General features: G+C 40.4%; 1 protein-coding gene across 6 annotated transcripts in view; it reads right to left on the bottom strand.

Moving 5' to 3' along the window:
* The window catches only part of pdzd2 (PDZ domain containing 2), a 65136-nt gene extending 39756 nt beyond the window's left edge, over nt 1-25380 (bottom strand). For 5 of the 6 annotated variants that reach the window (XM_054773081.1, XM_054773079.1, XM_054773077.1 and 2 more), the window contains exons 1-6: nt 25019-25375; nt 12203-12558; nt 6774-7234; nt 4602-5103; nt 633-778; nt 343-475 (exon numbers count right to left, since the gene is read on the bottom strand). In XM_054773081.1, coding sequence (XP_054629056.1) covers nt 343-475; nt 633-778; nt 4602-5103; nt 6774-7234; nt 12203-12322 — 1362 coding nt within the window. In that variant the 5' untranslated portion in view covers nt 12323-12558; nt 25019-25375. Of the gene's footprint in view, nt 1-342; nt 476-632; nt 779-4601; nt 5104-6773; nt 7235-12202; nt 12559-25018 lie in introns of all 6 variants that reach the window. The other variant, XM_054773078.1, reaches the window with a different exon arrangement.
* Between the last annotated feature and the right edge of the window lie 782 nt (nt 25381-26162).

Here is a 26162-nt window from a genome sequence, read left to right as displayed (position 1 = left end):
TTGTTATGCATGCATACTGATTTATATTCTTATTTTATTGATTTATATATATTTTTTTATTTGACAAAGACAAAAAAATAAAAAAAATTACATTTTAGAATTAACATTTTCTAAACTTTTAACAAGTTTCTCCTTGAATTCCAAGATAACTGTCCAAAAAACCCAAACAAAAATAAAATAATATATAAATAAAAATCAATTATTAAATAGCCGTTATTACTTTTCTTTTTGTTTGTAAAGCTCGAAGGGAGAGCCAACATCGAGGCTGAAGAGCTGCGGGTTGCCTGCCCCTGGACCAGCGTGTCTGGTAAGTTGTTAAGATGAAGTGTGTGTATGCATTACCCTGCTGGCTACAACAAGCTGGACAAGTCCAGTAGCAGAGCGGAGAACAGAGACCGCCTCCTGATGGGTAAGACCCACAAGAGACTGACCATTAATCATCAGCAACTCATCACCAGCTTGAAGACGGCCATCTCTGAAATACAAATCAAAATGCATGAAAACTCATATGTACACATATTGAAATGTAGTGTAGTGTTTATCCATACTAGTTTCCCCTACCATTATATTAGGCGTCTATGAATATTGGTGAATAATACACTATGCAAATACACATTTCCTGTGAAAAATACCTGTGGATTGTTCCTCCCTCTTCAATGTGGGCTATGTTAATGCCCTGTGAAGAGCGCTTGGAGCCACGCCCACCCGTTATCTGTATGCCCAAGCCCTCTTCACCTTTCACCAGGTGCATCTTCCAGATATGGCAGCCGTCTCTTGGCTTCAAAAGAGAACAATCATTTCACAGTTTGGTCCAAAAAAAAAAAAATCACACATCAAGCACTCGAGGACTGTATGGTAAGTACTGTACACTACTACTGTTCATTATGATATTTTGCAAGACATTCAAGAAAAAGTTTTATTTTTACACCTGTGAGCCGCGAATCCATCGAAGATCCCAAAGACATGGCTGTTATCCATCATCTGCTCAGTTAAAATACGGCTTCCCACTACTTGGTGGCAGTAATGGGTCAGTCAGTTTTTTAACAAGCACTGATAAGCAGATGATGCTAGCCGCTAGTCTGTGGCGAAAGTTATGAAAAAGTGTTTAAAAATCTTTCAAGGAAGGATTTTCAATGCTATTTTAGGTCGTGAACCTGTCAAAGAAAAGGACGAGACAAGCGACTCTAGTTTCCATGTACATACAATATGTCTATTATTTTTAAAATGTCAAGGGAGTTGGGAGCAGAGTCATGTCAATCAGAGTAATCCCTTGTCACTTTGCGCTTCGAATTACACAGCCTCACTCTATCACGATTTTTCACTATATGAATTGATAAATTATGCTACTTCGTGATTGAATACACCTTCTTAGTCAAAAATATGCGTGTTTAAGCAAACTTTACTTATTTTTCCCTAAATGAAGCATTTTCAAGCATAAAAATGAACCAAATATAAAGCATTCAGAAGACACATTGAAAGACGCTGTGATGCTATGTGGTACTCTACGCTGGTCACTAGGTGTCAGTAATGTTACTGTAATATTGGGTGAGACACACAAGCACCAGACTTGAATGATCTCACAACAGGCATAAATCCCAAGCTACTGTTGCGGCTGTAACCCATACCAACGCCCAGCTAAAACTCAACTGACGTCACTCCTAAATCTACAGTATGTGGTGACCATACTGTAGTATCATGTATTTTTTTATGTGCAACATACAGTGCAGGCCAAAAGATTAGACACACCGTGTTTTCTTCATTTTCATGACTATTTATGTCGTACATTCTCACTGATGGCATCAAAACTATGAATGAACACATACGGAATTATGTACTTAACAAAAAAGTGTGAAATAACTGTAAATATGTCTTATATTTTAGATTCCTCAAAGTAGCCACCCTTTCCTTTTTTGATAGCGCTGCAAACCCTTGGTGTTCTCTCAGTGAGCTTCATGAGGTAGTCACCTGAAATGGTTTTCACTTCAAAAGTGCACCTTGTCAGGGTTACTTAGTGGAATTTCTTGCCTTATTAATGGGCTTGGGACCATGAGGTTGTGTTGTGTGTGTCCAAACTTTTGGCCTGTACTGTATGCTGTACTCCAGGCACACCCGATTTAACTAAAGCATTTATGGATGTATCAAAGTATGTCACTTATATATTCATATAATTGAGGGTTGCATTTGCCTGGGTGTAGTAATATGGAAGAAGCATGACATCACAGAAAACAGATGGCACAATAAGTCCTCCTAATTCCGTAACGACTATAGGCCATAACAGATCCTCATGTGCAAGGAAAGGATCACTACAAAACCGGAGAAAATCCCCTCGTTTGTTGGGGGAAAAAGTACATGCTATATTGGAAAATGATAAAACAGTAGTTATTATACACATACTGTATTAAATTAAATTGTAAAATAAGCATCAAGTCTTGGTTTAGAAAAGATGAATTCAGAATCACACAAAGACATTTGAAAACGTCATCCAACGTTATTTTGGCCGCTTCCTGTTTCTGTGCGGCGCTTTGTGTTGTCTGTCTTTGTTTCAGGCAGCTTGGGCTGGTGACTGGGGGCACAGTAACGAGGCAGGTGGACGCAAATGGTAACTATCACCATTCAAAAACCCTGCGTCTACACCAGGAAGACACTAGACTACCTTTTTTTCTGGCGTCTTCCTAGAGTGCCTTTTTGCCGTGTTCCTAGCTATTGATGCTACGCAGTATCGCCGCTTTTTGGACGCTATATGATTATGACATTTTCCGCAGCTTATCCTGTTGTTTTTGCTTTGTGGCTTTCATATCATTACCATAGTTTTTGCACATTTTCTTAGTACATTGATAAAGAAATTAATAAAAAACATAACCCGCCGGTCACATTTGACATGGTTTGTCATCTACTTGTGGTTTTATCGGATAAAGTATTTGATAATGTTCCTTTGAAAGTGCTTGTGATTGTAACTGACGTTTTTGTTTTTTTTTTTACATGTAAAATCCCTTTGATATGGGTTAATACACCAGCTGTCTCTGAATCCCCTGACCCACATTCTAAACCACCATCTTGGTTTCCTTACAACAAAAGGTGGTTTCATGGTTTTTCGCTGTTGAATATTATATTATTAGTAAAATAAAATATGCATATTTAAGCAAATGTTAAATTTATTTCCTAAATGAAGCATTTTCAGGCATAAAAATGGCTAAATGAAATAAAAATACAAATATAAGGCATTCAGAAGTCACATTTAAAGACGTTGTAATGAGATGTAATATTCTACATTGGTCACTAGGTGTCAGTAATGTTACTGTAATGTTGGGTGAGACACACAGGCACCAGAATTGATGGCCGGAACAACAGGCTTTTATTACAGGTTTGAATGATCTCATAACAGGTACAATAATCCCTACCATGGGCTACTGTTGTGTCTGCAACCCACGCCAAGCTAAAACTCAAATCTGAACCAAACACTTGCATGTAAATCCTGTTTTTTAAAATGTAAATGTTTTTAATAAATGCAAATAATGTCCCAGTCTTTAAATCACACACCCACTTACTTGAATTGCACTGTAATTAAATTATTATCCCTTTTGCACATCTTAATCTTACTTTTTAATTATGTATTTAATCCTTAAAGGGATAGTTTGGATTTTTTGACAGGAAGTTGTATGACATCCCCATCAGCAGTGTACTGCATCAACAGTGACCCCCCACTTGTCCCCATGAGCCCAGTTCTGGTCGGATTTCGGTGATGAGGAACATAGTTCTAGTTAGTTGGTGTGACCATTTAAGTAAAGAGTTTGGCTTCTCAAAACAATATGCATTCAGAAGAGCAACACATTTGCATCACAAAAATGCCTCCTCAAAAAAAAATCAGACCTCACATTCACTCAGTGTTACTTTGTCTCCGGTCGTTTCACTGCGCACTGTCGCCTGTCTGTTGTTGTGCATACAGTATGTTCCACAAAGGAAGTAGACATACACAATGGACAGCGATACGACGGGAGAGAAAAGTAATGCCAAGTGATTGTGAGGTCAGATTTTTTCAAAGAGGCATTTTTGTGATGCAAATGTGTTACTCTTTTGAACCCAAATTACAGCTGTTTCCACCTCTGCAATTTTTTCCTCGCAATTATGATTTTATTCGCAAAATATTTTGACTTTATTCTCTTAACAATGTAAAAATTTTTGCAACCTAATTTTCCAAAAATTACTTTATTCTTTATTCATCTTTCTTAAATATTTCAACTGTGACATTGTTTATTATGTTATCATCATGCAATTACAAATATATTTCTCAATATTTTTTTCTTTCTTAATATTTTGACTTTATTCTTTTCCATTTTTGCTGTTGTTTTTTTTCTAGCTGTCTTCCATACATCCATCCATTTTCTATGCCGCTCATCCTCATTAGGCTTGCGGGAGAGATTCAAACCCATTTCCTGACTGTGTGGACAACAATGCTAACCACTTCTCCACTGTGCGGCCCTTTTAGTTGTCTTTTTAAAATATATTTTTACAATGGGCCACACTTTGAACACCACTGTTCTAACTGAAACATACTCTAATCAAATACATTTTCCCATAATAAATGTAAAGAATGACAGAGTTACCTGGACTGAAAGTTGACTGTAAAGAGAATCCCTTTTATTTTCCAGCAGCTGCCGATGACTTCTTATAGGAAGAGTAGAAGTGCCTCCACTGTGGCGATGATGGTGATCAGCTCTCAAATGAGGAATGAGGAATGAGGTGCCATGACTGTCCTCGATAGACGTACGCGTGGAGAAGATATGTCCTGTGTCGACTCCTTTACCGTCCAAGGTACTGAAGTCACTGCAGTAACTCGGGTATTCCGAGTCGATGCTGTCTTTGTCGTCTCGGTTGCAGAGTGACCGTGAAATGACTCCAAACTTACGCGTGCGTTTGCACGTTACCGGACTATCAGTGGAGTCGAAGGAAGCAGTGCACGGCGGCTGCTCATCCCAGCTGTCATTGCTAACGGAAGTACCGAGGGAGCCATCGACATGACGTGGAGGCGGAGGAGCCTTTCGTTTGAACCGTCGCAGCAGGACAAGGTAGATATCGCCTCCATTCCAGCACTGGTCGGCCAGGTAACTGAAAAAAAAAACATTCAATAGATAAGTAGATGGTAAATGGGCTTCACTGATGGGATACAGCACTTTTCTTCTTTCATGCACTCACAGGCTTTACCATGTCACCTCATTCACACAAGAACAGTGAAAGGGCCGTTAGCAGCTAGCAATGAAATAACATCAAGGACCAAGTAGGGGATGAGTGTCGTTTTCAAGAAAGCTTTGGTGAGGTCACAGGCAGGGAATGAGGACAGAATTAAGTGTAGAAACGGCCACGCGTTAGAATTCAGAAAAGGGTTAAAGTGCCTTTTAAACCTTCTTTAAAATTGGTTGTGGATAACAAAAACCAACAAAAAATAAAAAAAATATGAACATTAATACAGCTAATGAAAAGTAAAAATAAAACATTATGTTATATATTTTTTTTCATAATATACTGGGCAGGCATGGCTGGTGAATGACCATTCTGCATAACGATAGTTTGTTCACCTGCTTGGTGACAAAATCCCAAGACGCAAACTCAGCAATGATGTTTATGCAGTGCAATGTAGTGACGAGTGCAATGACCTCTACACAGGGGAGACCAATCAACCCTTACGTGCATGACACACCATAGGAGAGCAGTTTCTTCAGGCCCAACAGTTCATTTGCATCTCAAAAAAAGGACAGTTCTTTAAGGACAGCCAGGGCTTGACGGTCTACTGTAATATACTGTGTAATATACTTTTAAGCCCGAGATCAACAACAAACATATTGTTCATATTGACATTGGCTGGATTTGTGCTGTTCTCTTGTATCTTGACATGGAGGTCCTCCTCACTCATCACTGCTGTGTGTGTCAGCGTTCCTTAATGTCCTCCGTGCTAGATCTGGCGACATCCCAAACCCTCTTGGCGACATAGTTTCTGAAAAGCAACTAGCAACAAGTCGAGCTACTTTTTCTTGCGTCGTTGGAGAGTTTACTGGGATTTGGGAGTATAAAAGTGAAAGTAAGGCTCCCGCTGCACACCGCATATAGTGGAGATCCACGCATCCTCAATGCGCGATGCCATCATGGTGGCTCTTGCCCTGTTTCACAGAGTGGGATCTCAAACGTAAATGTTTCTTAATTTTCATTAAATTACTACTCATTACACTCGAGGCTCATTCGGACTAGGTCACTTACCTGTCAGTGTGTCAGAACGTGTGATGGAACAACAATGTGTGATAAATAAACAAATAGTCCTAACTACGAGATAAAAGGTGGAAGCCCTAGGTGAGTCCGGATGTAATTATTACGCTGCCTAGACTTTGAGAGGCGCTAGCCAAGATAAAATATAAAAATTATTTTATTTTATTTATTTTTCAAATAACCTATTGTTATGTCGTTCATCAGCCCCGCACGGAAACAACCCTATTGTACCCACCCCCAGGGGACACACCCACCAGATATATAAATGGGGAGACTCCACACTTGACATTTAGAACAAAAAAGCCTTATTAATTAAAAGTGAAATGTTTTCATCAAATAAATACACAATAATAAAAATAATTAATAATAATAATAATAATAATAATAATAATAATAATAATAATAATAATAATAATAATAATAATAATATAATAGTTAATTTTCCTACATTCAGCCTCTGCGGATTACCATGACCTGGATGACTGAGAAGCTACACAGACATTCTACTCGAGTAGACATACCTGGCTCCACTAACATCTACTCCCACCATCAGCTGTCCATTCAGTGATAGCAGTTCATCTCTCAGTTTGATTCTCCCACAGCAGGCTGCTGGGCTTCCCTTTCTCACTTCTGTCACCCATATGCAGCCCACATGCATGATGGGGCTCTGATCTCGTCTCCTTCTTGGTCCTCCCTTTTTTCTTCCATCCGGGTCCCCAAAAATTGGGATGTTACCAAAGCTCAGGCCAAAATCCGCTGTATCCCCTTCCTTTTTCCTGATGGAAACGGCGTGAACTTCAACATCCGAGCCTTCGTGGTAGGATGGCAGGTCGGCTGATGGAGCTGTGTCGCCCTCCATGAAATTGAAGTTGATGTACTCAACCAACTTACGGATGGCATCCAGACACAGGGACAAGTCCTCCACATGAATTCTACTAATATCACTGCAACCGCACACTTTATCCCCATTCTGGCAGCAGTCCTGTGAAAAGGGTGAAGACCAAAAAGATGATCAATCAGTGAACTCAATCACCAAGTTTCCATGCAAACAATATTCTCAGTATTAACCAAAATATACAATACAGTGGATCCCGACATTCCTCGGATTGATTTACTTATTGTCGACATAACCGAAACTAGCCATTGCTTCCACATTTACCTGTGACTTGACCTGTGTCCAGAGGCTTAAGCGGGAGTTACATCCCGGCGTACGTGTTACCACACGCACAGGCTCCGCAATTTTTGGGAAATTTGTTAGCTTTGGCCAGCACGTAGAGGAAATAGGATGTCGTACTTAAGGAGCAAGTGATTCGCTACACACATGTGCTTGACGCTCGCCCTCTGTTGGTAGCTTTTAGATCGTGAGTGCGCCGTGCGACTTGTGCGTGCTAGGTGTGGTTCATGTAAGGCTGTCGTATGTTTCACTCACGGGGGATGTACAGTGTGTGGGCATCATATGAGGCTCATGAAGCCCACTCACTTTGATTGCAAGATGGGCGTACTGGCTTCCTGCGGCACCTACGGCTATTGTGACCGGGAGAACCAGAAGAGCCACCCGCTGTGGCCGGGTGAGGTCCATTAATGTCGGACACGCTATGTCAGCCGCCGCCGTGGGTCCACGGAGGTTGGAAGAACCAGAGTGTTGGCCGGGAGAAGCCGCCCGCCGTGGCCAGGCAAGGCGCATTAATGTTGGATACGGATCCACCACGCACTTGACACTCTGCAGTTTGCATACCCGGAGAAAGTGGAAGATGAGGACGGTGCCATCTTCTTGCGCCACGATCTCTCGCGCACCTGGACAGACGCAGTGGTGCTGTGAGGATTACATTTTTGGATATCTCCAGCACCTGTATCACCATCCAGCCTCAGCTCCTCAGGGACAAACTGACACGGATGGGCGTATGGTAGGTTCACACCTGGTGGCATGGATCACAGACTACCTGACTGGCAGACCTCAGTACGTGCGACTGGGGAACTGCAGGTCCACTGTGACCAGCAGCACAGGAGCACCGCAGGGAACTGTGCTCTCGCCTGTTACGTTTACTCTGTACATGTCCGACTTTCAGTACAATTCTTGAGCTGTGCCATGTAGAGAAGTATGCGGACAACACGGCCATAGTTGGATGTATCAGGAATGGACAGGACAATGAGTACAGAAAATTGATCCAGGACTTAATCAACTGCACCTCAACACCACCAAGACCAGGGAAATGGTGGTGGACTTTAGGAGAAACAGGACACACCCAGAAACTGTTCTCATTAAAGTGACCGTGTGGAGGTGATTCACACCTACAAATACCTGGATGATAAACTGGACTGGACTGCCAACATAGATGCTCTGTGCAGGAAAGGGCAGAGCCCTCTGTACTTACTCAGAAGGCTGGTGTCCTTCAATTTATGCAAGACGCTGCTACAGATATTCTACCATACTGTGGTAACTAGTGCCCTACTGTATGCCGTAGTGCACTGGGGGAGCAAACTCAAGAAGGACACCACACGCCTGGACAAACTTGTGAGGAAGGCAGGCTCTGTCATTGGCACTGAGCTGGACAGCCTGACAGCCAGAGAAAAGAACACTGAGGAGGCTCCTTTCCATCATGGACAACCAGCATCGTCCTATGGACAGCATCATCTCCTGACAGAAGAGCAGTTTCAGTGGCAGATTACTGTCACTGTCCTGCTCCACCGAAAGACTGCCATGTGGCTTTTCAACACAAGGGGGAGCGATACAAACACACACAGGATTTGTCATTATTATATTTATTTATTATGTATTATTGCACTACAAATTTTGACGTGATCTGTTCCATATTTATTTGTTTATGTATTCGTATTCTATAATCATATTTTTCTTGTTTCTCATGTCTTGCCTTGGTTGTTTTATTTTATTTTGTGATTAAGTTCATTATGACATTTTTGCAGAGATGCTGGAAATGTGTATTTCTCTTGGAGATCACTAACGTATCATCATCATCATCTGTTGCATACAACAAGCAGTTTATGCTCACACAGGTGCTCATAATCGAGTTTAATATTTACTCATAAACTCGTTTTTAAATCTATTTAGTTTAGTGTATCACAATTTTTGATTTCTAATTCAAAATTTTTCGATATATTGACTCCTTGACAGACATATCTGTTTTACGTTAGTTCATACCTTTGCTTTTGCATACCCACAAGTAGGGCTGGGCAATATGGACCAAAACTCATATCTCGATATACTATAGTTAGGTTGAATATTGATATACGATATATATATCCCAATATTTTTTAAGCAAAGTGAGTTTAGACTAAATCAAAGCCAAATATGCGTATCAAGTTTTTTAAAATTAAAATAAATACTTAAAATGAGGATGTTTTTTGAAATTTTAAAGCTTCATGCAAGATGCACATGTCCTCATTTGTGCCAGGAACAACTGCATCAGGCTTAGCAACTGTCTGTCTAACTTACATTTGTGGTAGAGCTTGCCGTGCTAAATAATTGTGACTGCGGAGCTCGCTGGACATTGCGAGTCCATCGTTTTCAGCAGGTTTTTAAAGCTGTTGTTTCCACTGTTGCAACGAGGACCATATCTTAGCAATGTGACAGGACACCACTTTACTTTTCCTTTCATGAGGAACGCAACAGGAGCGTGGCAGAGTGGTGAAAAAGATTTTGGTATGCTCTGAATTCGAAGTACCACTACATTACACATACATATTCCTTATTCCTTATTCTTCCACCACAGACGCTGTCGCTTCGACTGGAGCCCTTGGAGCTTCTGCTCCGCCCCTCGTCCTGCATGCAGGGATGAGGGAGATACAGTGCAAATTCAGTCTATATCAATATCAATGATATGGTTGGTTTTGATATCGTGCTTAAAGTAAATATTGATATTTGAAAAATAGCAATATATCGCTGAGCCCTACCCATAAATCCCTCTTATCTATTGGCTCGAATCTGTAACATCCTCTGGACACTTTTCCGGAAGCATATTTTGATTTACCTTGAACATCATTTGTGCAGTTTTACATTCAACCAGATCATTCAATTTTAAGATTTGTGAATTTGTAAATAGTTAGTTGAATCTTGATAAGCAGCTGTATTACTTATCATTATCACTCTCTTTTGTAACATGTATATTGGTTTTGCAATTGTTTTATATGTTCGTCCCCAAATCACTATGGAACAAACAATAAAAGTTCGGTATAATAAATGTCGAGAGTGTTTGTTGTTGATGTATTTTATTTTATGTAATATTGCAATGAATTTTGATATTTTGTTCTTTAAAAGGTTTATATGTATTTTCCAGTTTAGTTTTTCATCGTTAATAACTCCTAAAAATGTGGTTTCCTTTTCCTCGTTCTATTTCGGTATTATCTATCATAATTTGTTTTAATTTTTTAATGATATCCAACTATTGTATACAGTGTTTCCTCGCTTAACGAGGGGGTTAGGTTAAAAAAAATATCCGTGTTAAGTTAAGTGAAATCCAATCCAAGTTTATTTTTTTGTTTGTTTGTTTTTTATATATGTTTTTATATATGTCGACGATATGACTTTAATGCTTTAATGATATGACCCCTGATGACATTAATGCCCTGACTGATGCCCACTCACAACCGCTGACTGATGAAGACCTGACAGAGATGACGAAGCCACCCAGCGAGGATGAGGGAGAAGAGGAAGAAGAGGACACAAGTGGTGATACAGACAAGGTGGATGGACTGACACTTGATCGCTTGGCAACCATGATGAGAATGGCCAATGAACTTCAGCGAGTTGCACAAGAATGGGACCCTCTGATGTTTCGTTCATTACAGTTCCCAAATATAATGGAAGGGGGCATGTCTGTTTATAAGAATATTCTGGCCCAGAAGAAAAAAAGAGCACCAACAACTACCCATAACTATGTTCTTCACTCGGAAAAAGACACCTGCACCAAGGGCTTCAGCGGAAAAAGACGCTACAGCAGAGCCTCGCTGGGATGAGGCCAAAGACGTACGGTCAGAAACTGTAAAATATGCGTGAGTCAATATTAATAATTTCTGATGTGTCCAACCTCGTAGATTGATCATGAAAATGAAATATGTTATTTCTAAAAGCTATCATATTTTTCTTTTTATAGGAAAACGTTTATACCCGGCCCTGGATTAAGCGTAAGAAAATGGATGGAGGGACGTTTACACATTTATTTCTCAAATAAATGTCTTGGCTTAAAACAAGTTTTGGTTTCATTCCATAATACAGTAGTGAACTTATTTATCTGTATATGTAATTTTTAAAAATCTACAAAGGTTTGAACTGAGAAAATGTTAATGCCCGTCTGAGAAAAGTGTATAAAGTGTGTGGTGAGGGATTTTATAGCCTTAAAACATACACAATAAACAAGAAAACATATCCTGTAAACAAAAAAACATATCCTGTAAATGAAAAAATATATAATGAACGAAAAAACATACATAAAAAAAAAAATCAACTTCTACTGCATGGATTTCAGTTAACACGGGTATTTTTTGGAACCTAACCACATGTCATTACAGGTCGTTTTTAACTTTCCTCTTAACAAACCAAATACTAATAGCCTGTTTGGCCTTCTCCTTTCTTGGTAGTAAGTAGTACATGGCAAGCTGTAAACATTTTCCATTTATAAATAAGGAACCCTGCCTCAGGGAAATTCACTTATCACGGTTGGGTCTGGAACCAATTAACCACGGTAAACGAGGGATTACCGTACAGTTTTATAACTGATTAAAACCATATATTTAAACTGGAAATTCATAACAAAATGGCAACCATGGTGAGAATGGCCAATGAACTTCAGCGAGTTGGCCAAGAATGGGACTCTCTGATGTTTCGTTCATTACAGTTCTCAAATATAATGGAAGGGGGCATGTCTGTTTATAAGAATATTCTGGCCCTGGAGAAATGTCAACAAAATGCTGAAATACTGTACAGTAGGAAACGTACCTTGCTGCCACAAGTTTCCCGAGTCAAGTTGTGCCCCTGGTGTGATCTCTTAGCCTGAGCTCCAAGCCACTCCTTGAGCAGTGGAAGGATGCTGAGGGCATTGTCCTGGGAGATGGGCATCCTGGCATCCTGGGCCGACTGAGGCTCCCTCACCAACAACAATGTTGATGCTGCCAAATGTAAATACAGGCACAAGGAGTCCGTGTGGACTGATGGCGTCAAATCAATCTAAAAATGACCATGGTAAAGCCAACACTGTCTGAGTCCATCCCAAGGAAACTTCCATTCAATATTCCTGGAGGAGTTCGAATTCCTGGCTTCAAGCTGCTCGGGCTTTTGCACCATCAGACCAATACCTAAAAAGAACAAAATAACATGTCACATTTGATAGCACAGGGGCAACTGTAACAGTGTTTTTTTGTCTAAACCTTCCACTGTGGGTCACATACTGAAAGATCAAAGGATGAAGGGCCATTTTGATGTTTTCAAAATTTCTAAAAGGGTTAAAACCAATCCAGTGTACTGTAGATATGATAAAAAGTTATACAGTATATATGATTATAAAATTTGTGTTTTTAGGTGGCAAAGCGCATTGTTACTTGTATCAACATTTCAGCTTTGTCTGGCTTTTTTGCTCATTTCAAATTTTTTTTTTGTGTTTTGATTGTAATTTCCTTGTTTAACGTATTTCTTCCAGAGCATGAGTACTGCGACTTACAGTCAGGTTCGACTTACTAATCAAAACATATACTGTATATAATTTAACATGCTCGTGGTTAGCATGTTGGCCACACAGTCACAGTCTGGAGACCTGGGTTCGATTCTCCCTTGGGCATTTCTGTGTGGAGTTTGCATGTTCTGCCCGTGCGTGTGTGGGTTTTCTCCAGGTACTCCGGTTTCCTCCCACATTCCAAAAACATGCATGTTAGGTTAATTGGTGACTCTAAATTGTCCGTAGGTATGAATGTGAGAGTTTGTATGTGCCTTGCAATTGGCTGGCGACCAGTCCAGGGTGTACCCCGCCTGTCGCCCGAAGTCAGCTGGCATAGGCTCCAGCATGCCCCGCGACCTTAATGAAGAGAAGCGGTATAGAAAATGGATGGATGGATGGAATTTAACATGCACTGCCTTTAAGTTAAAGTGGGGTGTTGGTTGCTTTTTTGGCAACACTTGTTGTCCGCTGTAATTCATTGAGTTGAGCTTGTGATGCATTTAGGAACACAAATTGAAAGATATAGAGCAGGGGTCGGGAACGTTTTTGGCTAAGAGAGCCATGAAAGCCGCATATTTTAAAATGTATTTCCGTGAGAGCCACATCATATTTTGTAACACTGAGTACAACTAAATGTGTGCATTTTTAAGCAAGACCAACAATTTTAGAATACAATATGCCGTTGAATTGATTCTTTTTAATAACACAGTTCTAATGAAGCTAACCAATATTAAGTAAAATATTTCTTACCATGAATGCAACTTCTGGTTCTGCATGGTTTTACATCGTACTCCGTATTGGTCTTTCTTTTTGCCATCTTCTTCATCAAAAGGTTTTGCTGTGTAGAATTAGCTAGCTGACTGTTTAAAGGAGGGACGCTTACTTCTTGACCTCTCAATGACCCGGGTAGTCTACCACATTATTCAATAATAATCAAGTTTTGGTGTTTGACCTGGAAAATATGGGAAGGACGGCTGGCATTGGCTCTGGCCACCCGCATGCCTCTAGAACATGGATGGATGGATTAAAATGCATGTCAAAGTTTTATATTTTGAACGTTATTTTTAATACTGTGATTTCGATAATGTTTTACTTTAAAATGTCCGCAAAAAATAAAAAATAAGACATTTGATGGTGTTAAGAAATGTCTGGGAGCCAGATGCAGTCATTAAAAGAGCCACATCTGGCTCCCGAGCCATAGGTTCCCTACCCCTGATATAGAGCATACCCGAGGCTTTTTGTCACGGAAGACTTTGTAATATGCTTCTGCCTTGGAGAGCATGTGTCTGTAAGTAATGTGCAACTATAATTATATAAAACCTGTGTGGATTGACAAATGTGGTACTTTGGACAGCAGTGTTGTTTAATTAGGACATTAATTGTGTCTAGCTTGGAGACTGCAGCTGCTGCATCAGCCACAGACTAACTAAATACACACGTATGATTTTCAGTCTATTTTCATTCATTACAAAATTCAAGTTTTGGCGTTCAAATACGGCTGTTAGATATGTTTCTACACACCGTCCACGTGTCATGTCACGTATTAAAAGTGTCTTCTTCCAGAACATTCTGAAATTTATTAAACAGGTAAGTTTGTATTTGTATTATATCCATACAGTATACTTAATAATGTGAGTTATTTCAGCTTGTGTAGCTTTAGTTGCACCCTCCTTCTGGCTTCACCTTATTCTCTTGTGAATTTAATGTTATTATAGTGCTGTGCCACTAATGTTTATTCTTTTTCCTCTTGACACATTTTTTGACTGATGCGACTTATACTCTAGAGCCACTTATTGAATGGCCCATGAACCAAAAAATACAATCTGCAGGCTGCAAATGGCCACTTTGGGAGCTAGCAGGCTAGCCCACCGAACCAAAGTGGAAATACAGATTCCTCCACAGCAAAATAAAAATAAAAATAAATTCTTGCGGCCGTTGGGTGCCGTTGGGGTAGAGTGCCCCCTTATATAACACTGCAACTATATTTAGCCAGATTTCTGAAAAACAAAACAAATTCAAACTTGTGCACCAAATGCAGTATTTCCCCAATCATTACATAGCCCCCCCAAGAAGTTAATTCAATTGAAATAAAATATTATTCTATATTATATCACAACAAAAGTAAGTGAAACCATTAGAAAACTCACATTGGAATGGCTTATGCACGATAGAAAGCAGCAGAAAGAATGGCATTACCAATGGTGAGTCTCCGCTTAAGCGTGCAGAAACATGGAGAATTCTTAGCAGGTAGCGCCATATCTATCCATGGCAGCCCAAATGTATTACTTGAAGATCGACACAAATAAATAACATCACTGGGGGCCACACACCAACAGGCCCATAGGCGCTCCTGGCTGTGGGCGGGTTCTTTTCCGGTTGGCGGGGGCGCCCCCACGCCACACCCAGGGAGCGGAGCCTGGCCCAACCCAGGCCACCCCACGCCCGACCCCCAAAACAGGACCCGCTTCGCCCAGGGATGGAGGAGGTATCGCCTCCACACCTCATGGAGGCATGGGCGGCAGAGATGGAACCGCTATGAAGCAAGAAAACCCCTGCCCGAGAGGGACCAAATCAATATGAACCAAACACAAACAGTTACTGGCTTGGCCCGCAAAAATGGGGCAAAAATGTTTGTCACTGTTTTCCAAAATCAAAGCTGATGTGTTTTTTGCCTAAAACACAAAGATAGGTCTGCTTCCACGGATGACTAAGGAAATGAAAAAATATTCACATTTGAGAGGCTGAAATCAGAGGATATTTACATTTTTAAATAAAAAAACATTAATCTAATACCAAAATAATTGTCAATTAATTAGTTCATCGATGGTTCATAGATTAATTCGTTGAAGTTGTAATTATTTCCTATGAGAAAAACTGCTTTGATTTTATTTTCGTACTATTTGGTTTTCGACTTGTTGGAACAAATTAATAACGAAAACCGAGGTACCACCGTATTTTACCAGTTAAATGTGTGCTGTAATTATCCAAACACCCCAAAAAACACTTTCAAAACATCAATGGGAATGTCAGAGGACATTCACGTCCACAGTGAGTGACCGCAACTCCACACTGAACAATGCCCTGGGTGAAAGGTTGAAAGCAGCTCTGCAATTTTCTGAGACAAACTGGGTGAGCGTGGCACTCTCACACACATGCACATGACTAAAATAACACTCCAAAGAAAAGCTTCACAATCAGAACTTACTGAAAAGTTGGTGTTACTTGTTATTAATTGTCTAAAACACAGTGATTCAAAGATAAATCCTAAGGGGCCTCATTCGTAAAGAAGCTTTGGGGAATCTTGAGACACCAGTCAGCACACTTAACTACAGACAGAGAACCACATGTGTGGATGAAAACACAGGCAACCACAAGACCACACTGTAATGACTATGGAGAGCCTGAGCCTCAAATAAACTGTAGGGCTGTGTGGTAGCATCTGTCTTTACTATTCAAGTACACTCCACGTGAAGGCACGCAGGACCTGTCCTCCCCGAGCAGCATTTGAAATTACATGTTTACTAGGAAGTACCATATATTTCTATAGTGCAGTCACACCACTGTCGTGGATGAAACATAAAGTCAGCAACTGTATCAGTAGATACGCTGAATTTTAAACATTTTAAGTCCAATAATCACAAGTTTTCGCAGCTAACTCTTGGTCAATTGCATGTTTTTATGTTGTGTTTACCTTAAACCTTAAACCACCAGAGAATTGAGATTTACTTCCACAGACCAGTTATAAGTCCATGAAACACACAAATGAGTCCTGTTCCTTTTAGAAAGTAATCCTAATCTCAACTCGTTATGTGGATAAAAGACACCGCTCACGCAAAACACTCTCTTCCATTCAAACCTCTCTACTACTATGGGCACAAAGCTGAGGTCATTGACAAGACTGTAGATCTGCACAAGACCAGAAATGGAAGACAATCAGCAAAAAGCTTGTTGTGACAGAGAACACTAGTAATTCGCAATTACATGTGAGGAGCAGGTTGATGATGTCAAGGGAGTTGGGAGCAGAGTCCGCAAGATAAACTGTAGTAAGACACTTTGCTGTGAATTGAGATTCTGCAGTGCATGTGTCTGCATCCCCTTCAGAAAATAAGTAGCTGTGCCCCTGCGTCTGACCTATGTGCTTGCCAACATACGGTAGTTTCTCCACCAAGTACTAAGCCTCGTTTTGCTTTGGAATCAAACTTTGAAATTACTCTTCACTAAGTTTATTTAAGTTTTATTGAAGTAACATTAAATTGCAGCAGGCCTCGAATCCCATACTCCACACAGGACACCACCAGGGACACGGTCCAGTGCCTTCCCATACACTCGCTCATGCCAAGTTTACTGTAGTGTTAGAAAGAAAATCTTATGTTAACTGTGTGCACAAGCACTGCTTTCAGTGGTCAGACACTTTACAAAGAATTACATGCCAAAATTGAGTGGGTCTAGCAAATCCCCAGTTCAGCAGTGGCAGATCTCTTCTTAGTGCTCTTTGTTGCAGCTCCCATGGAGAGACAATGCCGATGTGCGTATGGTCAGGAAATTCAGCTGACAATTCAACTTTCTGCATCAACATAGACAACTGCTCAGCTGGTCAAATAAACTGCAAGTCAGGCCGATGTGCTGACAACTAAGTGTGCCACCTGTGTGGATCACATAAACACATAAACACAGAGGTTCAAGCATGAAATTTGAACAGAATAAGATTTTCATTGCATAGTATAACTGCTGTTTTACCATGCACATGACAATAAAACTCTCTTGGATCTTGAATCTTGAATTTTAGGAGTGCGTCCACATTCATATGCACTTACAGTATTTTGACGTATTTGATCATTTTACAGTAAACATTACCGAAACGTCTTTCCTGGGCGTACTGTTTCACAAATCCTATAGATAAGAACTAGCGCTACTTCCGTCAACAACAGCAGCATGTCAAGCGTGTGTCTGCTACTAATCATGGCAGACTTTGTGAGAGCCGTCGCCGACAACTACTTTTGGACAAATGAGAATCCAGAACCTTATCTTTTTGAGCCTCAATATACGGACGATGAGCTACAGGTTTTAGAAGCTGAGCCCGCAAGAATAGAAAGTGAAACTTTGTCGCAGATGGGAGGCAAGTCATTCCACCGGAATTCCACCATTTGTGGAGCTTGCCTGTGTAGAGTTTGCATGTTCTCCCCGTGCATGCGTGGGTTTTCCTCCCACATTCCAAAAACATGCATGTTGGGTTAATTGTCGACTTTAAATTGTCCATGGGTATGAATGTGAGCGTGACTGATTGTTTGTCTATATGTGCCCTGCGACTGGATGGCAACCCTGCCTCTAGCCCGATCTCAGCTGGGATGGCCTCCAGCATACCCCCACAACCCTAATTAGGATAACTAGAATAGAAAATTGATGGATGGATAATTTGGTTATGTATTCGTAGTTGTTTATATGCTTTTTCTTGTGTCCTAGTCAGTACACATTGGTGTCCTATCGCATTGTTTTAGAGTGGGTTCGCTACCTCTCAGTAGTGGCGTGAGGCACTGCGTCACTACGTGAGAAAAATAGTTCTTCGTGTTGGCTGCCACAATAACAATGTCTTGGTTTATAATATCAGGGGTGTCAAACTCGTGCCCTGGAGTTCCAGCTGGTCACTAAATCAGGTGATTTTAATGATCAACACCTCCTGGGAAAGCGCTCATCAATTAAATCACCTGCTGGAGAAGCCGGTTGAAGATAAAACCTGCAGTGTCTCGGCCCTCCATTGACATGTGTGGTTTATATACAGGTCGGTTATGTAAATAGAACAGGGTTAGCGGTTTTTGGAGGGTTTTTTTTAGGGAGTTATAGTCAAAGTAGCTGCGTCCCGTTACATGCTATGTGCAGAAAAGAGAAAAACATGAGTGGCATTGTGGCATGGAACATGGCCAATTCGGACATGATATGGAGCATAGTCTGAGATACGATGATAAATAGTCTGATGATACGACTACAAAGTCAATCATAGAGCTGCGGCCTAGGGTGTCCTGGTGCCAAGTGCACTTGTGGACATCCTTATGTTCGAACATGGTGTTTGTTATGGACAAACTGTGGTTCACACGGAAGTCCAATAACATCGCACCACACAGGTTCAGATCGGGGAGGCCGTTCCTCCCAATCACGCCCCTCCAGGTCACACTGTCATTGCTCATATGGGCGTTGTAGTCTCCCAGTAGAACGACGGAGTCACCAGTTGGGGTGCTCTCCAGCACCCTTCTGATGGACTCCAAGAAGGCTGGGTACTCTGAACTGCCATTTGGCGCATACGCACAAATGACGGTCAGGACCCTCTCGTTCACCGGGGATGACTCCAACACAGAGGCACTGAGCCGGGGGGCTATTACTAAGCCCATACCAGCTTGCCGCCTCTCCCCTGTAGCAACTTCAGAATAGAACAATGTCCAGCCTCTCTCGAGGAGTTTGGTTCCAGAACCCAAATTGTGGGTTGAGGTGAGTCCGACTGTCTAGTTGGAATTTCTCATCTTCTCGCACAAATTCGGGCTCCTTCCCCACCAGAGTAGTGACATTCCATGCCCCAAGAACCAGATTTGGCCACTGAAGACCAGGTCGCCAAGGCGCCCGCCCTCGACCGCCACCCAAAACACATTGCGCTGGACCCTTATGCTTGGCCCGCAGGTAGTCGGTCTACGGGGGGGATGGCTAAGGAAATTAAAGAATACTCACATTTTAAGTGAATCAGAATATATTTACATTTTAAAATAAAAAATTATTAATTGAATACTATAATAGTTGTTGATTATTTGGATAATCGATTCATCATTGATTCATTGATTAATTGTTGCAGTTATAGTTCCAACCACATTCACTACAGGGTTTCCACTTCATGTAATGGATTGTGGCGGGACGCCATGGGTCAGTAAATGCCGTGGCTTGAGAATGACTTGGTTTTTTTTTTTACGTGAAAACAATGTTGCATTGCAATGGACATATACTGTATGCTATATCAGGGGTGCCCATTACGGCGATCGCGAAGGTAGTGTTAGTGGCGTGTCACCTGCATCATTACTGTCACTTTGTAGATGTCATATGACATCAGTCAGCTGACATTAAGCCTCCTCCTGATTTGCTCCTTCTTTGCACAAATTCACAAATAAAGAACAAGAAAATAAAAACATTATAAAAGCGTCTCTATAGGAAACCATGATTACTTTGCTGTTGGTAGCAGTTTTTAAGGATTCCATGCTTTATTTGATGTCACTAATAGATGGTCACATGGCTACAAGAACATGTGAATTTTTCTTGTCATTGTGTAAATGATCATTTTGATAATGGTTATCTAAAGCCAACATGGCACACACATATAGGCAAATAACATGACAATGGAATGTCTGGAATTGAATAGAATTGTTAGAAAAACTAGAAAGTCACTATATTTATGAATGGTATTATTATTATTATTGTTATTGGAAAATATTACCTGACATGGTTGTGGTAGGTTGGGTTGATATCAATGCCGTTCTTCTTGTGCAGTGTGATAAGTGGCCATTAGTAATGTAATTGCATGAGACGTGATGCCAGTCATGTCACGTGGCTGTATGTGTAGCGTAGTACATGTGTGTAAGGGATGTAGTATGCCAGGGTATGTACCATACATTCATATTTGTGGATTTGGGTTCCACAAAGATGATGAGGGGCAAAAGAACACGAAATGCAAAGTGAGTATGAAAACTGTTGTAACCACCCCAAGGCACATTATGTAAATGGAGCGGTGTTGGCGCTTTTTGGAGCTTTTTTCAGAAGGCTTTATAGGCGGAATAGGTGCGTCCTATTAGGTGCATTATATTGCATTGGAAGTAATGTGTGCCAGTTGGTCAATAAATCAACGAAAATCAGTTAATTTGCATTTCCTGCAATTATTTTCAGATGGCAAAGATATATAGTGGTCGGAGATTTATCGTGCATTTATCGTTAGCGAGGTAAAGCTGCCCAATTTATCATGCCATTGATTTGAGATCATATCGCCTGGCCATAGTAAGAGGTAATCATTTTGATTGTGTGCACCCCTGATATACATGTACAATGTACATAAATACTCATATATATTAATACATAGATATATTGTATATGTTTATTTACAGTGGGAGGTAGATCTTTGGGACAAAGGAGCCCACAGGCTGAAAAAGTGTGAGCACCACTGTGCTATATAGATACATGTATAGCCTATTATTTACATGTTGTCCATGCTTAATTTGAAATAAAATATCTATCAAATGTCATAAAAATGTTTCACTACACTTTATTTTGAAAAAACATGCACCGGAATCACCTGTCTGCCCTATTGGCACTTGACAGATAAGGAGTGGAAGAAAGGCAGAGAGAAAGGCACTGAAAGTTAATTAATGCATTTGTTGTTCAAGCCACAGCGACGCAGTAGTGGCATGACACAGCAGCGGCAGTCCGCCTCCCATGCAGCCCACCACCACAGCTTCAAAAAATCCTTGGGGAAACCCTGCACTGTGTCTCAGATGCATCCTAAAAGGGAGGGAATTAGGATTACCTTCTATTTTTTGTAATCCGTCAGCTCTAAAGTCTAATGATAAAAATGTAAAAAATAATAATAATAATAATAAACTGAATCACGCAGCCCTATCAGACACTTTGAGTCATTCTTAAACAGACATTGTTCCATAGTACAACTTTATTTATTTATATCTGACATTACAATGAGACAAGTCTATTTACTGGTGTTGATATGTTATGAATTCCTTTACCTCTCTTCGGCACTCTGTTTCGTGTTTCAGATTGACCCAGATGTCTCATCCAATCCTATCATACCCCTCCCCCGCTATTGTGCCCATATGGCCAAAGATTAGGAATTAGGATTAGGAAATGTGTATGTCTGAAATGTAAAGTAGTGACAGAATAGAGGCAAAAAAAGCAATGCTGTCCATTGTAGTCTGGTCACATATCCCAGCTTGTTATAGTCAAAGCTTTCATTCACAGTATGAACCATGCTAGGTATAGACTTTTAGTAATAGTAAATTGTATTACTCAGTTGAGTGGAACCTCTAAAGTCATACAATTTGGAGTTTAACCAAAATGTTCTGGAAAATATGCCTTCAAAGGCCAACAAAATATTGGATGTCAAACCACCATCAACCATGACGTTGGGCAGGACCTCAGCAAATCTTACTAGACTTCCAGCTCATCTCCAGCGGTGTTGCCAACCCTCGGCATAAGTGCCTCGGTTGGCACGTGGTGTCTTAACCAGTGACCACATTTCCACGCGCAAAATATTGCACTTAAGGTTGATGTAGTTTTTAAGACAAGACGTGTTTGCATCTACACGTAACAAGAATATTCCCCTTTACATGTTAACCCAATATTGTTGCTAATAACATCATGTCTGGGGCTGCATCGAGCAGCATTATTTTCTAAATCGAGTAATCAATGAGGCCCTATAGTCCAGTGGCTCTCAATTATTTTCTGTCAAGCCCCCACGGGGGGAGATAAATATTTTTGCCCTCCCCCCCGATGGGAAATACTACAGTATTGACAAACTGATCATATCTATGTTTTTTATTGTACTGTACAGACTGAACACAAAACTGAAACCAGCGAAATGCAACAAAATGGAGAGCAGTGAAGCATACAAGCGTATTCAAGTGTCACACTGCATGCTGAGTACGACAAATTCATACATGCTGGCAGGTCTGCAGTATAACAGGGGGGCCCGCCCCACTATTTGAGAAGCACTGCCCTAGATGGACCAGATCAATATGACGCAAACACAAACAGTTAGTGGTTTGGTCCGCAACATGTCAGAAAAGAGGCAAAACAGTCCATCACTGTTTCATAAAAGACAAAGCTGATGTACTGAACGTGAATATCTTGCTTTGCCTAAAACACAAAGATAATATGTCTGCTTTCGTGGATGACTGGAGAAATTAACAAATATTCACATTTGAGAGGCTGAAATCAGAGGATATTTATATTTTTAAAACAAAATATTTGCCTATTAAATTGAATAATCTATTATTCATCGATTAATTGTTGCAGCTCTAGTGCAAATACACCTAATGCCTCTGATCATAGCATAGTCATAACAATCATAGCATAGCTCATAGCATAAGGAACACTCTAACTCTATCCATTTAATGAACAACTATTTTGGTATTTGATTAAACGTTTATACTTTTGATTTAAAAATCTAAATATTCTCTGATTTCAGTCACTCAAATGTGAATTTTTTTTTAATTTTCTTAGTCATCCATGAAAGCAGACTTATTATCTTTGTGTTTTAGTCAAAACAAAATATTCCAACACAACAGCTTTGACTTTGGAAAACACTGATGGACATTTTTGCCTCTTTTCTGATATGTTGCGGACCAAACCACGAACTGTTTGTGTTTGGTTCATATTGATTTAGTTCATTTTGCACCATGATTAGTGCACAGGTGTGCCTTAGACTGCCCACAATAAAAGGCCACTCTGAAATGTGCAGTTTTATCCCACAGCACAATGCCTTTGTCTTTTCTGCTTTTCTGGCTAACCTGTATGCTTGATATGTGGAACAACACAAAATGTTGAAAGACATTTTCAAAACAAGCGTTCAACTTTTTTCGAAAAGTAATACTTTTTTTCAAAGTATGCCTACACGTGTAAGAGTGGTCATCCCTGCAGTCTAGCCCTTTAACCAACATACCATTACAACCCTACTTGTTGGCATCCGTTACACATGCACACTCCACTTATGTTGTATTCTGTTGCTGTAACAGGTAAAACTAAGAAAGATTACAACTTTTGAAAGTTTATAAACTGGTCTTGGGCCTAAGCGATTACTCGATTAATCAAAACAACAAGCTTCAGATTAATCGAAAATAATAATTAAAAGAAAATAATGGTTAGTTGCAGACCAAGGTGTATCAATTACTCGCGGTTTTGTGGTCCACGATGGTACCCCTGTGGAAAGCGACGATCCACTGGAAACCTTTACCGCCTCCGTTCCAGACCATGCTGGACCCAAACAAATCCCACAATCTTTCGCCATGTGAGCAGGGCTTGATACAGGCATATGCCAGGGGTCCTCATTTGGCTTTGTAATAATCGAAAAATCACCATGATTTGGAATTGGCAATCTGACAAAGGTGTTTGTTCACGTCTTTCAAAAGTTTTCACAATATCTATTATATTCTCTTCATACGGGGATATTGTGTGCGTGGAATGTAGGAAATGAGCCAGATGGATTTTCTATGATATAAAGACCTCAAGCAGTACAGTTTGCCTCACAGTCAGGATGCTGAAAGCTTTAAAACTCACTTTGAGGAGTTTGCATGTTATATACCCCATGTTTGCCAGGTTGGGTCAATGCTGGCTTTTTTGGCATTGTGGATTATTTTGGAGTCTTTCTATTGCTTTTTATTATGAAGGGTTGTCAAATGCAACTGTGGAGGAACACACACACATACAGAGACTATGTGCGTGTGCATGCCAAAGGTAACTCTAAAGGATGGTAAATGGTCTTTTACTTGTATGGCGCCTTTCCACATCCAAGGCCCTCATAGCGCTTTGACACTGTTGGTGCATTTACCTTCTGATAACGCAGCAACTGGGGGTTCAGTATCTTGCCCAAGGATACTTTGACATGATCATGGGAGGACGGAGGATCGACCCACAACCTCCAGTTTGGTTGGGAGACGATCACACTACCACCTGAGCCATGCCGCCCCCCCAAGGATCACATTACATTAAATTTTAAGGAGCTATTTACAAAACAAAACATTATTTTGGCCGCTCGTTTATACTACAACACTTAAACTTGTCAAAGCGTATGTTGTTGAATAATACTGTGACATATGCGGTGTTTAGTTATACTTTAGCATTTTAACGTACAGCCAGTTGCGGGCCACAAATGACCCACGGGACGTAATTTGGACAACCTTGGTCAAACCTACTGTATGAAGCCAGATTTTACGCATGCAGGAGAAAAAGACCAATTGAACTAAGAACAGACTGCTAATGTGTGCATCTACGTATGTATGTATAGAATTGTGTAGAAGGAAGCGTGTTAAAAAGAGATTAAAACCAGATCGCACGGACGGAAAATAATAATTTACCTTAGTCTGCATGGCGATCCGTCCTGAAGCTGGCTGTCCATTCCTGTTCAAAACGCCAGTGAATGTCCATGTTGTAATAAAGAAAGAAAAGAAATGATACAAACTTATAAAAGCTCATCGATAGTAAACAGAAATGTACTTTTAAAGTGCAACAAAATAAATAGCGATTCAGCACAGAGTGGCCTCGCGCACAGAAGTCTTCGTGCATATAAAACACCACATAAAAAAAACATCTCAGAAACAAAAAACAACCTTTACAATCTATTGTTGTCTCGCATCTAACGCAGTTGAAGAAAAAGGATAGATTAAAATGCTTTGGGGAATCAAGCTACATTTGTCAGCCAGGCGGAGCCAAAGCATCCACGACGACGTTGTCATTACCCTGACTCCGCCTCCATTGTGCTCTTTACGCGCTTTCACAATTTTCAAAACACTTTTTAAACATCTATGAACAGTTGTGTTCATTTTTAATGGAGTGTTTTTACTTTGGTATAGTTTTATTTCATCGCGTCAATTTTTACTTTTTATAAATGCATACTTCCTGGCCGCCATAATTCAAATCTACGGCGGCCCAGAGGTATTTAAAAAAAACACACACACAATAAAAAGTACAACGTATGCAACAGTTTTACAAAGTCCGACACACTTCACATATTTAACCACATCACATTTTACAGTCATATCTAACAACCTAAAGGCTGAATTTGCACGATTTGAAGGAAAGTTACAGGAAGTTATGTTTTTACTTTACGTCAATCAAGCAGCTCAATACATAATACTGTGAAAAACACGTAATCTCCGCTCCCCCTCGAGCAATAGTTTTTGGCTTTTTTTTACAGCAAACATTTCTCAAATGGAAATCAGTTTACAGTCATCACTTGATGAGTAAATACAGGATGTCTCTAAATTGTGGACACAGAGGCAAAAATGCATATACATTATATATTGTTCTGTTACACCAAAAAAATTTGCTTCACCTCCACATTTCGAGTCATTGTGTGGTTATGATAAACTGTACATTCAGTGACAACATTAGTAGGTAAACTTTGCCAAATCGCTATCATGAGCTGACAACAAACATAACACACGTACGTGCGTCTGTGTTACGTGGTGCGAGACTTGCAATGTTGGAGCAGGAAGAGGG

This window comes from Dunckerocampus dactyliophorus, chromosome 4 (genome assembly GCF_027744805.1).
Source record: "Dunckerocampus dactyliophorus isolate RoL2022-P2 chromosome 4, RoL_Ddac_1.1, whole genome shotgun sequence".
Lineage (NCBI taxonomy): Eukaryota > Metazoa > Chordata > Actinopteri > Syngnathiformes > Syngnathidae > Dunckerocampus > Dunckerocampus dactyliophorus.
Note: the sequence above shows the minus strand (reverse complement) of the source record. Positions and strands in the feature narration are given on the sequence as shown.